The sequence below is a fragment of the Molothrus ater genome, chromosome 3 (genome assembly GCF_012460135.2).
Source record: "Molothrus ater isolate BHLD 08-10-18 breed brown headed cowbird chromosome 3, BPBGC_Mater_1.1, whole genome shotgun sequence".
In the NCBI taxonomy this organism is placed as follows: domain Eukaryota; kingdom Metazoa; phylum Chordata; class Aves; order Passeriformes; family Icteridae; genus Molothrus; species Molothrus ater.
Window position 1 is genome coordinate 106,847,563 of NC_050480.2, and position 16,576 is coordinate 106,864,138.

Below are 16,576 nucleotides of genomic sequence, written 5' to 3' on the forward strand. Positions count from 1 at the left end.
TCTGTTCCACACAAAACCTTTCTGAGCTAAGTAAGGCACAGTATTTGAGGGATAGAGACATTTCACAGCTGCTTTAATCACAGGCTAAGATCACAGAGCAAAATTCTGTGTAAAGCTTTTTCTGTTGAAAGGAAGTTATAAAGTTATGTATGATAAGAATTTTAGTGCTGACTTTGTGCTTACTTATACCAAAAAATGCTAATAAATTATTGAAAGCCTTACTGTACCCTCAACAATTAAATCTACAAAGGAAAGCCCAAGAGTGGGAAGTTCAAGGCAAGCATACTAAAGCCTAATGATAGAAAATACATGTGAACTGGGCTCACTACAGTCTGTGTTTTTATCTTGTTCTCTTAAGAAAATGGAATTGCATTTGCTATCCATCTCTTTGCCCTCGGGCTAATTTTGAACCCTTTTCACAGTTTCAGCCCAAATCAACATAAAGGACCCAGAAACACTTTGTGTCATGAGGAAAACCAGCAATCAGGAAAATGAGACTGCTAACTGGTGTCCTCTCCAGATGGAAGATGGTGTGACTTCACCAGTTGCCTACTGTTTGACTCACCAGCTGGCTAATCCTCAGCACATGTAAGGAACCACACTGCTGAGAACCAAATCCATTTTGCCAGTGCATGTGCAAAGTGGTGACTACTGGAGCCTGTGTAGAGTGGATTGGTAGCAAAAGGAACATGGATCCATAGGTAGCCAAACTTTGTTAACCCTTCTATTTTTAGAACAAAGACAATATACCTTTGGGTGAAGTTGATGCTGGCTTATGACAGTATGTAAACTACCATTGGGTATTCCACAGTTAAGTCAGGACAAGCTATAAAAATAAAACTTTGGCATTTTTAAAGTCTCATATGCCAGTAAAGGAAACCAATCATGCTGCAAGGCTACTGGGAACAGACAAGTTCTGGACAAACCAGCTATACAGTGGGAATCCAGTCTGCTTTGTGGATGTGGACTGTACATCAGCAGGTCGTGGCTGCAGCTGGTTAAAGTGCTGTTAAGACGCACAAGATCCACACAGGAGCAATGCCCTCCCACCTGCTAGCGGCAGATTTGGGGGTGAGCAGCAGCGCATGAGGACATCGCAGCTGGAGGGTCCAGTCCCCGGGGCGGCGGAGCCGGACGCGACCACAGCTGCCAAGCGGCCTCCATGATGCGCGGCCAAGGAGGCGCCTGGGGGAGGAGGCTGTCGGCTGCATGCGGCGACCGGGGCCCTCTCCCTGGGCGAGTGCGGGCTCCGGCGGGGCCGTCGAGCGGCTCCCGGGGGCGCGGCCGGCCCCGCCCCGCCCGCCGGCTCCCGCTGCCCTGGAGCGCCCCCGCGCGCAGCCGCCGGTGCCGCCCGCCCGCCCGCGGGGAGGGCGGCGGGGCAGGTGCGCGGCGGCTGCGGCGGCGTGAGCCAGCGCCGGGGCCGTGTCCGCCCGCCGCCGCCGCCGCCCCTCCTCGCTGGCTGCCGCTGCCGCCGCCTTCCCGCCGGGAGCACCGGTTCCCTCTGCCGCCGCAGCTCGCTTTCTCCTCCTCCTCCTCCGTTCCGTCCTCCCAGTGGCTCGGGAAGGCAGAGCCCCCCGCCGGGGCCGCCCGTCGGTGGGTGCGTGCCCCCCAGCCCCCGCGCTCGCCTCGCCACCGCGGCAGCCGCCGGCACAGCCCCGCTCAGCCCGGCCACCATGGCGTGCGGGAGGTAAGCGAGCTCCCTTCACCTCTCCCTTCGCGGGTCTCGCCCTCCCGCCGGCGCCGCACCTGCCGGGGCGCTGGTGGGCGGCCGCGGGGAGGGGACGGCCGGCGGGTTTCTCCAGTGCCGGCGGAAAAGTTGCGCTGGGCGGAGGCGGAGCGGCGCCGCATTGTTGTGTGTGCGGGCGCGGGTGCTCCCTGCGGGCGGCGGCGGGGCGGGTGTACTTCCGGGTTCGCACCTTTCTCCCTTCGCCGCCGCCGCCGCGCCCCCTCCTCCGCCGGCTGCCGCTGCCCCCGAGCCCGCCCGCTCCGGCCCCGGCTGCCCGCGCCCGAGCCGCCGGCACGGGGAAAGGGGGCGCCGGGCCGCGCCGCCCGTCAAACGCCAACGACGACGGCAGCCGCGGTGGAGGAAAGGGTGAAGGGACCAAGCTGCCCCCCGCGCCGAGCGGGGCGCGGCGCCCCGCCGAGAGCCGTGGCGGCCGGGGCCGGGGGAGCGGCCGCGGGGACGGTGCGGCAGCCCGACGCCAGGGGGCGGCCCGCGCCCCGCCGACAGCCGCCGCCGGATGGCGGTGACCGCCCGGCGAGCGGCCGCGGCCGGGAGGGACGGGCAGGGACCGGCGTGGGGCGCCCGCGGCCCGGCGGAAGGGAAGGCCGGGGGAGGAGAGCGCACTGACGGCGGGACGGGACCCGCCGGGCGACGCGTCCGCTCCGAGGCGGCTGGGGAGCGGAGGATGGGGCGGAGGCGGCGCGCCCCGAAGGGTGCGGGGCTCGACCGCCCTGCGGTAACCACCGGCGGGGCGGGCGGGGGCCGCGAGTCACGCGCGGCGCCGTGTGCGCGGTGCGGGGGGTTTAACGCGAGTGGCGGCCGGGCCGCCATCTTGGATAGCTCCCGCCGCGGCGCGGGGAGCGCGGGGTCGCGGCCGGGCGCTGCCCGCCCCCGGCCGGGCCGCGGGGACAGCGCCGGGGCCGCGGGGACAGCGCCAGGTCGGGGCCGCGTCCCCGCCGGCGAGGCGGCGGCCGGGCTCTCCGGGGCGCCGTGACACGGAGCCCCGCGGCTGGCTCTGAGGTGCCGGCCAGGCGCGGTGCGGGACGCGGCGCGGGGGAGAACAAATAAAGTGCCGAAATGCCTCACACACGCCTTGCTCCTCCCGGTCTGGTTGCGCGGCCGCGGTTCCGCGTGGCCGCTGCCTCCGCGGGGAGGGTACGGCCGCGGTATCTCCGGGCTCCGCGGGCAGCGAGCGTGTTTGAGCGCCGGCAGCTCCGCTCGGCTGTTGTGTCATTGTAGTACACCCTACAGCGGGTCAGATAACCAGCTCTCGAATGAGAACGGTAATCTGAAAATAAGTAAACAGCAGCAATGCACGCATTTTGTTCAAGCTGTAATAAAATATGCAATTGGCGTAGCTAAATAAATTTTTAAAGTCTAATTAATTTTAAGTATCTTTTTAGCTTTAACATGAGGGAATTACGCATTTTAATCTGATAAACATATTACCTAAAGAGATTTGATTCATTTACTTGTTTCTCTCTTACCAGCCGGTTAGCTTATTAGTGATGGTGAGTAAATGATGTACGATTATCTTGCAGTGATGGGACAGAACCATAGTGCATGCTACACTGATTTGTTTACAGACTTGACTACTTTTCCTTATGTAACTGGTCTTGCTGTTCTTTTTAAATAGGCCGTTCACAGGGCTGTGGGTTTTTCCCCACCTGTTTTGGAATTTCCCATCTCGCATAGAAATTGCAAGTATGGAGAAGTGTCCTGTGATAGACAAGTCATCAGACACTAAGAAAAGAGTTACAGCTAAATTTGGTCATAGTTAATTTAAATGTAGTTGTGTATACTTTCAGTGATATCTGGATATATTGTGCTGAAGTGCAGTAGTGCGTGTTTACTCTTCGATTGATATCTGTATGCTTCACATTTATTTTTTAAAACATACTGCTGAAAAAAAAAAAAAAACTAACCAAACAGAAAACCCTTAAAGCTTCAGAGGAGGTAATACTGACAAACTTGTTTGAAAAAATATTTGTAATATATGCAGCTAAGCCATAATTCTTCAAAGGATGATGATTTCTTTTCCCCTTTGGTACAAGAGTAGTAAGAATCAATGTTGAATTAAATTATGACCTAAATTATTAATACACCAGGAAGTCAAGTTTCCTTTGCTGTAGTCAAATGAATCATGTATGTAATGGCAAAGGTAGTGATTATATCTGATGTTTGTCCCTTGCAGTAGCTACAAAAATGCAGCTGTACTAAAAACTCTGCCTGTGTGTATATTCCAAAAGTAACTGCCTTCTACTCTGATCATTTTAAAATACATTCTGTAAAGGACATGTGCTGCTGTCTCACTTTTATCAAAACTTTTTTTTTAATTTGTAATTAATCTGAAAATTTATTAGCTGGCATGTACTGAGAATTTCATGAGAGGGAAGACGGAAGGAAGAAGGAAACCCCACATGCTCTCCCTCCTAGGCCTGAGCAGCTGCAGTCTAGGCCATTTGCAGGATGCAGTGGTAGGTCACACGCAGTGTTTCATATTGCGTCGCCGAGCACAGAAGTGAATTTTAAAGCCCGAGCTGTTAAGCCATTTGTTCCTCCTCTTTTTGCGGTTCGTAACCCCGTGGCAGCGTTTTGTTTGGGCGGCAGCTGAAGCCCGCGGCGCGCAGCGCGATCCTGGGCCGGAGAGGCGAGGCGCCGCTGCGAGCGGGGCGCTGGGCAGGGAGCGGCTTCCAGAGGAGCCTTTTCCCGGGGCGGGCGGGCAGCCGCGCATCCCCCGGGGGCGGCAGCGCGGTGTCCCGGGGGAGGCGGCCCGGGGCGGCAGCGCGGTGTCCCGGGGGAGGCGGCCCGGGGCGGCAGCGCGGTGCCCCGCGGGGCGCGGCCCCTCCCTCCTCGGTGTCGCGGCGCTGTCCGCGGTGCTGAACCCCGGACGCGGCCATGTTACTGCCGTGTGCCGGCCCGCCCGTCCCGGCACCGGCTGCCGCCGCCGCCGCTCTCGGGCACTGCAGCGCACGGGTCACGGCAGCGCTCACCCACGGCCTTCATGTCATACACCGGATCGCGCCGCCGGTGTCGGATGCTGACAGCAAAATCAATGGCAAATGCCACAGCGCTTTCTCCTTCGGAACACGAGCGCTCCCAGCAACGCAGATTTTTTTGTAGCCAACTTGTAGCTAACATTACCTATATGAAATGGAAGTGTGCGGGTGACAGCAGCAACTAGACAAGAACTTGGTATTCGCTGTTTTTAACCACAGGTTCAATTTATGAAAGGATGTTTTGAAAGTATATCAAATGAATATGCTGAATATCAAAACAGCATGTCATCAGTGGGCACAAAATAACCACTCATGGCACAGGGAAGGTTCAAGGAAAAGCAGGTATCCATTAGCAGCAGTGCAGACACAGGCATAAGGTTTTCTCCTTTTTTCTTCTGTTTAAAAAAAACAAATTTAGAAAGGTGTGCTGTCTAGCAGATCTTTTTTTCCAAGTTCACTTTAATGTGCTGCAATATCTCCACTACACAAAAAAAAAAAAAAGAAGTTTTTTTACATCTCAGAGACAAGCACTCATTTTCTGTAATTGCACACTGAATGTTTCAAATATAGTTGCACAATAAAAGGCAAATATGCTCCTCTGGTGTGATGTGTAGAGGCTGACAAAAAAAAAGACAAAACCAACATGGTGTGTTTCATATGGGAGGATAACACTTTTAAAAATATACATTCTGCTTCTAAAAATAGAATTAATTGATATGCAGAATGAATTGACCTTCAAATTAAAGGTCAGAGGTCACAAACCAGGACAAAGGTCATGCAGCTCATTTTCAAGCAATCAGTTTCTAGTTTTTTCATAGTTGAACAAAAGCTTAATTATACAGAAGGGTAAGGACTGTAATACCTAACTAGTCAGTTCTAACAGAGAAATAGAAGTAGTTTTACACAATTCCCTATTTTCTTGAATGTAGTTCTGTTAGGGAATTATTTGTGCTGTTACTGATGCAAAAATGTGTCTGTCTTAAATTAAAATATTTAAATGCATTTCTTAAGTTAACATGTAATAATCCACCATCTTTACTTAATATTACTGCTTCAGAGATGAGAGGGTTGTGCAGCCATTTCTGTTTTTTTCTGTGATTTTAGCAAAACAAAAATCCTGCTTATGCTATTTTTTCAATAAAGTTAGATTGCAGGTCCATTCATTTTGGCATTCATGCACATACTTCTTATTTCTAGCAAACCACTTCCCCATAATCCTACTTCCAGTCTGCAGCATGCTGTATGTCCAAATACAGTAATTAGAGAGACCTAATACCTGACTGTTTAACAAGTATGTGTATGTGATAGTTATTTTGTTATAAGTGCTAAGATTCGGTGTTCTGACAATTTGAAGGTACTGGTTCAAGGTTGATATCAGTAATACCACATTTAACCTAAACCAAGCTTTCATAAATATTCTGAAGGTATTTAACAAATATTCTATAGGCTGACCATATGCAGTAATGAAACACCTAAGGATAACTACTAGAAATTCAACTGTTAAAATGTGTACGCTCACTCACTAATAATTTTGTATGACATATTAGGTTTTTGCTTTTTTTTCCTGATACTTTATATCCTGTACCTACTTCAGCTACTGATGTGTACATTGTTTTTAAAGTTTTCATCTTTTCTTTTAGAGATTGTGAATTTTAGTTATATATCACTGATGTTCTTGTTTACTTTTTTTTCCTGGTTTGAATTAATAACCTATCTCCACTAAAGTTTATAAAAAGTGACTATTGCATTACTTTATTTGTTTGGTCGTTATAAACAATGACTCACTTAGAAGCCATTGACATACAGGACTGATGTCCACTCCACTTGAAATGGGAAAGATGTGCCCTGAACTATCCACTCTTCTAGGAAAGTCAATATTGGTGTTTGAAATACAGACACTCATCTGCTCTTTACTTTCTACAATGTTTGATTTGATTATTTTAATGGACAATATCCATATCAGTACTTGATAAACATATTGCAAAATACAAATTATTATAAAATCCATCATTAGTAGCGCTCTCAAGTAATAATTCAGTGATTAAAAAACCCAACAAAAATTAAGAAATAGGATTCTGTGGATGAATAGCACATGCAAATAAGACAAAAGTTCTGTGCAAAGGAAGAGATATGTGAAGGTGTGTAAATTCCATCAAAACAAGTGTTCATGTAAAACATCTCAGAAAAGAGATCTGAACAAACCATAATAAAATTGTTATAAAAGTAAATCAAAATTATTCCATTTTTAAAATAAAAATTGTAGTGCCATCGCTTTTGACAGGATGATATTAAAATCCTACTTGGCTGCAGTATTTTTATAACCTAGGTGAAAGTTGTAAGTTACACAAATTCTGAATTCAGCTTGTCATAAGATTCGTTCTTAATTTGACCTTTAGCAGGGTTTTTTTTTCAGTACTTCATTTGGCATTGCTTTGTTTGCATTATTTTTGTTTGAAATAAAATCTCCCTCTCTGTATGTAGTTTCTCAAAGAAATAAATAACAAAATAAGTCAGTGATCAAGCTCTGAAAAATGCTACCTACTTATGATTTGAGAATCAGGGCTTTTAAAGTTCTTTTCCTTACAAAGTACTGATAGGAAGTAATTTAAGAAGTACAAAGAAAAATCCATCTGAAACATGTAATAAGATCACAAGGTAGTTTTCTCATTGTTTCATTTGCTGTATAGCAAATCGATGTGCAGCAATTTCAAATGCCCTTGCTAACAGTAAACTGGGAACAAAATACTTTAAATATGTAGGAAGTAGAACAGTAGTGATCCATTTTTACATTGTGTGTTTAAAAATTTCATCTTTGAATCACAGAATATTGCTTGAAACATACCTGGTTTACATTGCTTTTTAATTATATAATTATGATCATTGTTTAAGATATGAATATTCAAATGCAGACCATAAGAAATTGCAGATTTTACTAAATCAAATACACTAAATATGAAAATTGTATCTAATTAATTTCAATCCTTTAAACGAAAATAACCTTGTTCAGCATATTCCTTTGTTATGTATTATTAACATTTTAAACTAAATAAATGTTAATAGTTTTGTTGCTTAAACAATTGTTAGTATAGTAGTAGCATTTAATTTTGAGGAGAAACTGATCCTAGAGTTGTCAGGCTTTGATTGGCTCCCATTCTGATACTGTGTGGAGTTCTTTACCCTTTTTATTGCCCAAAAGAATCAGATTCCTAACAATGGTGGAAGCACATTCAGCCTTTCTTTGTTCCAGTTCTCACTGTAGTCAAATAACATTCTTTCACATAATTAAAAGGTGTATAACTGGATGTTTGTTTCCTAAAAACTCAGGAAAGCTAATTTCCTAAAAACTAAGATATGCTTAGCCTCTTTCATATCAGAAAACACCATATCTGGGCTATTGCATAGCTGGGTTATTTACCTGAAGCTGTAGTTACCCTCCTTCAGATCAGTGACAAAAGTGAGTGAAATTAGCAAAGAATGCAAAGTTTTCATTTGCTAGTTGTTCAATTAATTTCCTTAAATCAGCATTGTGAAAATATTTTTAAATATCTCACACATGCTTGCTTTCTCCTTCACATGCTAGAAAAGTACTGTAATGGTGTATAAATATGGAAGAAAAGCAAAGAAAATTATGGCTAAACAAAGAATAAAATTGTGAGAGCTTTCAACTTTATCCACCCTCTCATTACATAAGGACATTAACACTTGAGTGTACCTTTTCTGGAAATCTTAATTTTTCTTATATATGCATTTCAAAGTAACAATATTGAACTGAACAAAATGAAAAGGGGGAAAAAAGAGTTTAAATAATAAAAACATCTCAGGAGGAAATCCAATATTTAGAATTGCACATTGAGGAATCTGTGTAAAACATGTAAATACAGAGTGCCAGACAACACTCATTTGTGAGTTTTGAAATCAAAATACTGTGTGCATAATGCTTCTATCAGCAGTCAAGAACAGTAAATAAGATTAATTTTTACTGACTGGTTCAAATGACAGCGAAGTTTGTTAGTATATCTGACTGGTGTGTATGTGTATATAGATACATTGTAAAAGCTCTTGTTTTATGCTCTTACTATGCTTAGGTTCTGTCCACAGAGTTTTAAAATTTTGTGTATACTTTGCAGCATTCATCTATTTAAGTCTTCACTCCCAATGAGTTAACTGAAAGAAGATCCTTTCAACACTGGAATGTTTTCCCCTATTCCTTCGCATCACTATTTTCCTTGTTTGTTATAAAATAAAGGATTGGTGGGTTTTGTTTTCTAGTTCTTCTACTCTCTAATCATACTTAAAGTACCCAGCATTCTTTAAAAAAATACTGCTGGCTTTACTCTGGAAGAAAACAGTCCCCTGGCTACTTCTGTGAAAGAAACAAATTTAACATATTAATTTTTCTTTTCAACTTACTTTTAGAGGAAAGTGTATATCTTAAGTGGAATAACTATTTATGTCTGCTTTACTTTCTTCCAAACAAACAATGTTTACAAATCCTTTGGCAGGAAACCTGCTTAAGGTAATGAATTCAAAACAATCCATATCTCAGAGAATTCATTTTAAATAGATACAAACTTGGTTTTATTTTTTACTGATCGATAAGTTTTCAAAAATAGATTACATAAGCTGTAAAGTTAGTTGAATTACAGAATGTTCTACTTGTAAGGGAAAGTGAATTACCTTTGTTGGGAGTCTGTCAGTGTGCCTTTACCTGATACTGCACTTTTCATTGTATTTTCTATCCAGCAATAATTCCATATGGTGTTCTCTTGCATTATTTTTCATGCTTACTGTTACAGTATCCTTCCACATGCTGTGAATGCCTGGTAAAAATAAGGATTGCTTTCAAAGCTAGTGACTTTTTCCCTGAAACATCTTGCTGTCCTAGTACACAATTCCTCAGCAGCATTTATTTACTTACTTGCAGTTACAAAGTTCATGTAAATGCCAAGGTAGTTTCAGAAGTAAAATGCCAAAATAATTATTTGGTTTGTACAGCATAAGCAGTCACAGGAGAGTTCACCGTGAGCCATTTCAGAGCCCAAACCTGCTTCTGTTTAAATCAGGAACTGATTCTGTATGTCTTTCAGTAGGATATAGTAAAATACATGCCAGAATAATTTTTCATTTAAACTATCTATTTAAATGAGGTAATGAAATTTAAATGCCCAGGCTCTTCTACACTAACATATCTTATGCCAAGCTTTAGGTATTGTATCAGGAAACTTTTTGTAATAATTATAAAAAAATTACATATCCATGTTTCTGCTTAATAATCTAATATGTGACTCTCTAGAATATGATGCTTAAAAAAGTGTTACAAAATGACAATACTGGAAACAACAATAACTTGAACTTGTCCTGTTTTCTGCTACAGTTTTTAAGAACTGTACTTTCCTCCTTTGAATCCCGACACCACTCCCCCAAATACTTATTTTTAATCCCTTCATAAACTGAAGCAGGCTATGTTCCAAAGCCAAGAACGGATCCTTTACTCTATGCTTGCATATTTCATTATGTTGCATAAATAATGCAAGTAAATCTGAAAGACACAAAAGCCACATGGCCACAGGTTGGCAGAACAAAGAAGCAGATACAAGAGATTGGGCTTCAGTGCTTGAAGGTGTAAAAGCAGAGTTAGGTTTAGTACTAGACAAAAGTCCACACAATTCCATTGGAAAACTTAGTTACTACAAAAGAAGAGGAACTGAATCAGCTTGCCAGTGTTGTTGCACTGAATAGAAAAATTGTTACCACCCCCTTTCCCCATTTCTGGTGTATGAAAGTATTCAGGATATTTAAGGGAAAAGAAGATAGAGAAAATTGGTTCTAATTTGTCTTTGTTCATTCTTGTGACTTTTCTCACTCCTAGTAGGATATCCAATTCTATTTTTTGTTTTTTAGTAAGAGAGCAGGGTAGATGTCCAGATGTCCTCTTAAATTGGAAAAAAGATAAAACTCAGATTTCTCTAAAACAGAAGAGAAATGGGCTTATATCTAAACAGGTTGATACTACAATTCCTTGTTTCTTTTTGCATGGGTTTTAGTTAACATGGATTATTCAGAAAGATAGTAGGGTGACAGGAAGGCAGGCTTGTGGCAGGTGAGTTTGTGCATGCTCCTGTCTATTCATCCTTCATTTGTTAAGCAAACTGGACAACCTAAGTAAGAAGAATACTCCAAAACCAAGGTATTTTCCTTAATGCTTCATGCCATGAGCAGCGGGTTTTTTCTGTGTGATATTTTCATTGACATTATACAAAATAAGCCAGGCCTTTTTCAACTCTAGCAAAAGTACACCTTTTATGAAGTTTCAGTCAAGTCACACATGTATATTTGTATGACTGATTGATTTTGTTTAGATCGAGACCTAGAATTTAATATTATTACATACATATTATTACATAAAAGCATTTTTCTGCTGATACTCAAAAGTTGGCATTGAGTTACTATTTTGACCATGAAAGAATCCTGGAGAATTATTTTTATTGGCTTTTCTTAAATCATATACAAGGTATGACTTGATTGTTTATTATGTACAATTTAAGCATAGTAAAGACAACTCATTAGTTCTTAGGTTACCTACTGCGATTAAATATTTATAAAGAAAAATAACACCTTCCAATATTCTGCAAATCTGTGTCTTTTCCCTCTTGTCATCAATTGTGTAGCTTTCCTAAGAGATTAATGAAAGGGGCAATGCTTTTACTGGTGCTGGGGGGCAGGGGGAAAGCAGCACTTAATTTTTTTCTCTTGGTTATCTCACTGTGGTTCTGATGAACTAGGTAAGTCTCAAACAGTAGGTTTACAGGTCACTTCATAGAGTCAATGCCCTGGCATTTTATGGCCTCCTAATGAGCCGTTAAACTGGAGCTGAGGTAATTAAATACGGTACTCTGGGACAGTGAACGCGGTACTGACTGCAGCTCTCTGATTTTAGGTTCCTCAGAAGACGATGAGGTCATTCAAGAAGGTCTCCTCAGGCTCAGGTCAGTCTTCTCTCCAGCGTCTTACGTGGCTGACTGTGTATCTGTAAAACTGAGGTGCTTCAGCACTTCTGTCCCGCTGACTCACGAACTAGTCACTGGGTGGGATGGGAAAGAACCGCTAATTATGTCCATAGGCTTCAGGGTTCTTGTTGGATGCAGTCTTGAGTGTTCGGCTTCTGTAAGAAAAATAAACAATTACATAAGGAATTTTATTTACAATAACCCCATGTCACATACCTGTCGCAAATGGTGGGAGCCCACGGGTTCGTATGAGCGCTGCGGGACCGCCACCGCGGCAGGCGCGCCGGTGGGCGCACACACCTCAATCACGGACTAAAATCTAAACCCGTTCTTTCCGTGCCGCTGCCACACTAGCGCCACGCACCTCCTCCGATTGCGACGCCTCAGCAGTGCCGTCTGTCCAGCCCCTCTACTCGCCCGTCCGGCCCCTTTGCCCTCCCGTCCATCCCCCTGCCCGTCCGTCCGTCCGTCCCCCTGCCCGGGCGCCCTCCGTGCCCGCCGGGGCGGCGCATGCGCGGGCCGGGGCGCGCAGCTCCCCGCGGAGCGGCGCTGCGCCCCCGAGGGAAGGACGCGCGTCCTGGGGACACCGCGATCCCGCACCGCGCTCCTGCAGCGGTGGGCGGCCTGGGGCGGGCGATGGCAGGCGCCGGGGGTTGTCTCTGTGCTGGGGCGGGAGGAGCTGTCCGTGTCACCGCAGGCCAGAGCGCTGGGCACTTGCCCGTCGGGGAGGATGACGCGCGCAAAAGCCGCGCTGTCCCGCCTGAGGGGACGGGCTGGAGCGAAAGCGCCCGAGGCGCGGACCCGTCCGCTCATCGTCCTGCGTCTGCCGAGCGGGCGGCGAAGCGGTGACACCGGGCCGTGTGGCCGGTCCCTCCGCGGTGGCCCGTGTTCCCTGCGGGGCGTCAGCCCTGTCAGACGGTCTCCCGCGACGACTTCAGAGCCTCCTTAAATCCCCCGGGGAAGCGGCCGCTATCAGTTGCAAATCCGCAGCTGGGAGACGGTTAATGTACGTGAGACCACATCCTGCACCCGAACTCTCTGAGGGAGCGCCTCCCGCGTCCTCCCGCCCGCGGATCCCACGCGGGATCACAGTAATAGGCAGTACTTTCAGGAGTTCCCCGCAAACCGCCGGCACGCCCGGCAGACATGCACGGACGGCAGGGCGGGCCCGCGCCGCACCCACGGCCGCCGCTTCTCGTTCCAACAGAACGTGTTCGCAAAGCTCCTGCTTGAAACCGCACTCCTACCCCAGTTCGAGTAGCGGCGCTTGCGAACCTCGGCGGGGGCTGCCCTGTCCCCATGAGGGAGCAGGGTCGGGCTCCGGGCATCCGGGAGCGCCCGCCTTGGGTGTGACGGCTGAGGAGCGCCGGGGAAGCTAAAAAAGCCGAGCTGCCGCGGCGGCCGGGGCGGCCGGGACCGAGGGGAGAGAGCCCCTTTTCTGAGCCCTGAAACTGCATTTCCCGAAAAGAGCCGCGGTTCGGGACGGGCGCGGTGCGAAGGCGCCTCCATAAAGCCTGTAACTTCATATCCGCAGGCGCACGTCGGGCAAATCCCGTCACTGCTCGATCCGAGCCGTGGCACCGCGCAGTTCGGCCGGCGCTGTGTTGTTTTAAAAAAACCCAAAAAACTGCAAATTGCATATTTTCTACCATTAATGCTCGCGTTTTAAAGGGAGGGGAAAGAGCCCGACCAGGGGAACTGGCGGTGTCCCGAGCGCGTCCGACCCTGCTCTTCCAAAGGCGCGGGAAGGCACGCCGCCACGTCCCCGCCGGGAAGGAGCCGCATTTTCGGGGGAGTGTTAAACAAAAGCCCGGGGGCAAAGCCCGGCTTTAGGGCAGGGTTGGGGGGACAGACCCGCCGCTTCCCGGGCCCTGACGGAGCGCGGCCGCCGGACGCCCGAGCCTCCGCTGCCCGGCGGGCGCCCGACTCCCGCCCTGCCCGGCGGAGGCGCAGCGGTGGAAGCGGCCTCGGCTCCCCGGGAGCGGCCACCCCCGACCTCCGCCCGGGCGCTGCGCGGCGGCGGAAAGGGAAAGCGGCTTTGGCGCCCAAAACGTAGGTGAGAGGGTTTTGGCGGGAAGAGCTCCGCACCGGCACAGCCTCCCGGCCGTAGCGGCGGCGGGAAAGGCCCCCCTCCGGCCACACATCTAGGAAGAGCCGGTGTCGGCGGAGACCGTGCAGATAAAACCACGACGGGCATCTCCTTCGGCTCGCCATCGGCGGGGCGGCGCCGAGCAGCCCAGCGCGGCAGCGGAGCAGAGGGAGGGGGCAGGGGCGCCGCGGCGCCGCGCCTGCCCCTCCTGCCCGCCCGCCCGTCGGCGAGCAGCGCTGGCTGTGCTTTGAAATGGGAATGGTAGCAGCACCCCGAGCTCTGCTTTCAAGTGTAAAACACGCGTTTTGTTTCAAATGCACAAATGCGCGCGGCTCCGTCGTTTGTTTGGATTTTTGTGGGTTTTTTTCCTTGTTTTCTTTTGGGGTTTTTTTCCTTTTTTTTTTTTAAATTTTTTGAGATGGGGTCTTTTCTGAGAAGGCGAGTAGTATTTTCGGGGAGGGAGTTGTGCGGGTTTTGCCTTGTTTTGGTTTTGTTTAGGGGACTAGAAGAAACCAAAGGTAGGACTTTAAAAGCTTTAGGAAGGTGACAAATAGGAAATCCAACACCACTGGTTTTGGTTACATAGTTTCAGGCGAGGTCTTGCTGTGCATGTAGAAAGACAATGATTCCAGCTTCCTATAATTGTCTTTTCCAAAATTAGCATCTGTTTAGCGAAATATAAGGATAGAAATTGATTAAAAAAAGTAAACTATTACTATGAAACTATTTTTTTTTTCACGAACTGGCCTGTTCCGTACGGTTTTCTTACCTCTTCCCCCCTCTTTTCAGAATGAATTTTGGAAGGGTGTTGGTTGGGGTTCCTTTTATTTCTTTTTAATTTTTTTTTCTTTTACCCGGAGAGTTCCCAGCTGGCAACAGCTCTCTACCTTCCACAAAACTTGAAAGGCTGATGTCCCTTGCAGGAAATGAATGAGTCGATAACATCTGACACCAGTGACCAGTCCAGTGACCCCAACCTTAATTCCACTAATACTGGAGGCCTGAAAATCTCCGTAAAGACACATTGCAAATCCCACCCCCCTCCATTTTACAAAATCTGCACTTATTTTGCAACCTAAGAAAAACTTTGCAACCAATATATTTACATTCATTTATTTACGTGGTTTTGTAGTCGTTCATTTATTCATCGAAGAACATACAGTGAATTTTCTTTTCCTTGAAATTTGCTAACAAGACATTTTGTCCATTTAATGAACTCAATCAACTCGTTTGTGTCTTTTTAACCAATATTCTAGCCTCTAAGGAATTTTTTTTTTTAATTCCGAATACCGGTAAATTAAATCGATCTTTTAAAATAAAGACTTTAAAAACTTAATTAAACCGGTATTTTCTTTCTTTTCGGGGGGCAAAGGGAGCTTGTATTTTATTAATGTGACATTCTACCACATAGTAGATATGTAGTCTTGGGCAGTTCAAGTAAGAGGTGTAAGGATTGTTTTCTTCCGGTAACCTTAATTTCTTGTTCATAACTGAGGTTTCGCGTTTATTAAAATCGCGTACATGTATTATATATTAGATATCGTCCGGGTCATAAGATCCAAGCATATAAAATTACTGGCGATTTAATATTGCAAAATAATCGCTGTTGTAAGGGGGAACAGGAGGTTATGAGCCAAAAGCAGTGGTATGTAGCAGGAATGCGTAAGGCAGGTCAGTGTAGGAAGTCGACCTGACTGTTGAAATAACCTATAGGAAATTTACGGTTGAAGACTGCAAAGGAATTTCAGGATTTAAAGCTTCTGCTCCACTTGTCAGGGTGCTTGTATTTGTACACTCTTGCCCACCCTCGCCTCTTTCTTGCAAACGATCACACGGAGCCTCCACCTTGGTGTTTCACGCAGAAATGAGGCGCTAGCAGGGGAATTGACGCTTTCCTGAAAGGCAACAAAAGGAGTAAACAGGCCCATGGGGGCAAAGGCGTTCCCCTTAATTGGGCAGACTGATCGACGCCACTTCCCAAACAACAGCAAGTGCTTTGCAAATGCATAAGCCCCTTGCATTCAGGTTCTGCACGGATCAGTTTGTTGCCTTGGCTTTTGTTTGTGTGTCCTTGGGATAAGAGAGGATGCTGGGGGAGGGAGGGGAGAGGTTAAAAAGAAAGTCGGAGTCCTGGTTTTTACAAGGTACGGGCAACGTTTAAAGCACGTATCTATATATACATATATATGCATGTATATATATGTATAAATACCGCATGGAAAGACAGGTTAATGCGAGTAGGTGGTGATGAGGACAGAATACTTTAATCTGTAACTTTACACTAAATGAGATGGGCAGGTGGAAGAATAAAACTAATTCTCGGCTGTTTGTTTTTCACGTTTCTAAAATATTATTTTAAAAGCGTTTGGCTGTGCGTAGCGCAGCAGGAAGGGCAGGGCCATAGCTGTGTACCTGCGAGCGCGGAAGGGGAGTTCCTTTGCAAAGGGGCTGCTACCAAGCCCGTTACACATCACGCATTTCTTCTCCGAATTGGATCCCCCCTCCCGCTGGCAGTGAAGACTTAAAACAGCAGTCCCCGGTCACCGTTATTTCTCCCTCTTTGTCCTCTTCCCCCGAGGCTTTTTTTTTTTTTTTTCCTCCCTCTTATCCAGTAAATCCCTCTCTCTGTCAGTCCTCTCCCAACTGCTGATTGAGGTTCACTCCAATTCTCGGCTTGAAAACTGGGCTCTTATTTAGGAAGTCATTAATCACATCCCCTCCCCCGGAAAGAGATGGCGGAGAAACCTGTGAAGTACAA

General features: G+C 46.8%; 1 protein-coding gene across 1 annotated transcript in view; it reads left to right on the forward strand.

Annotated features, from left to right (window-relative positions):
• The first annotated feature begins 1,575 nt into the window (after positions 1 to 1,575).
• LIN28B (lin-28 homolog B) overlaps positions 1,576 to 16,576 on the forward strand; it is a 99,687-nt gene continuing 84,686 nt past the window's right edge. Inside the window, exons 1-2 of the mRNA XM_054514416.1 lie at positions 1,576 to 1,687; positions 11,660 to 11,708. Of these exons, the coding sequence (XP_054370391.1) occupies positions 11,675 to 11,708 (34 nt within the window). The 5' untranslated portion in view covers positions 1,576 to 1,687; positions 11,660 to 11,674. The remainder of the gene's footprint in view (positions 1,688 to 11,659; positions 11,709 to 16,576) is intronic.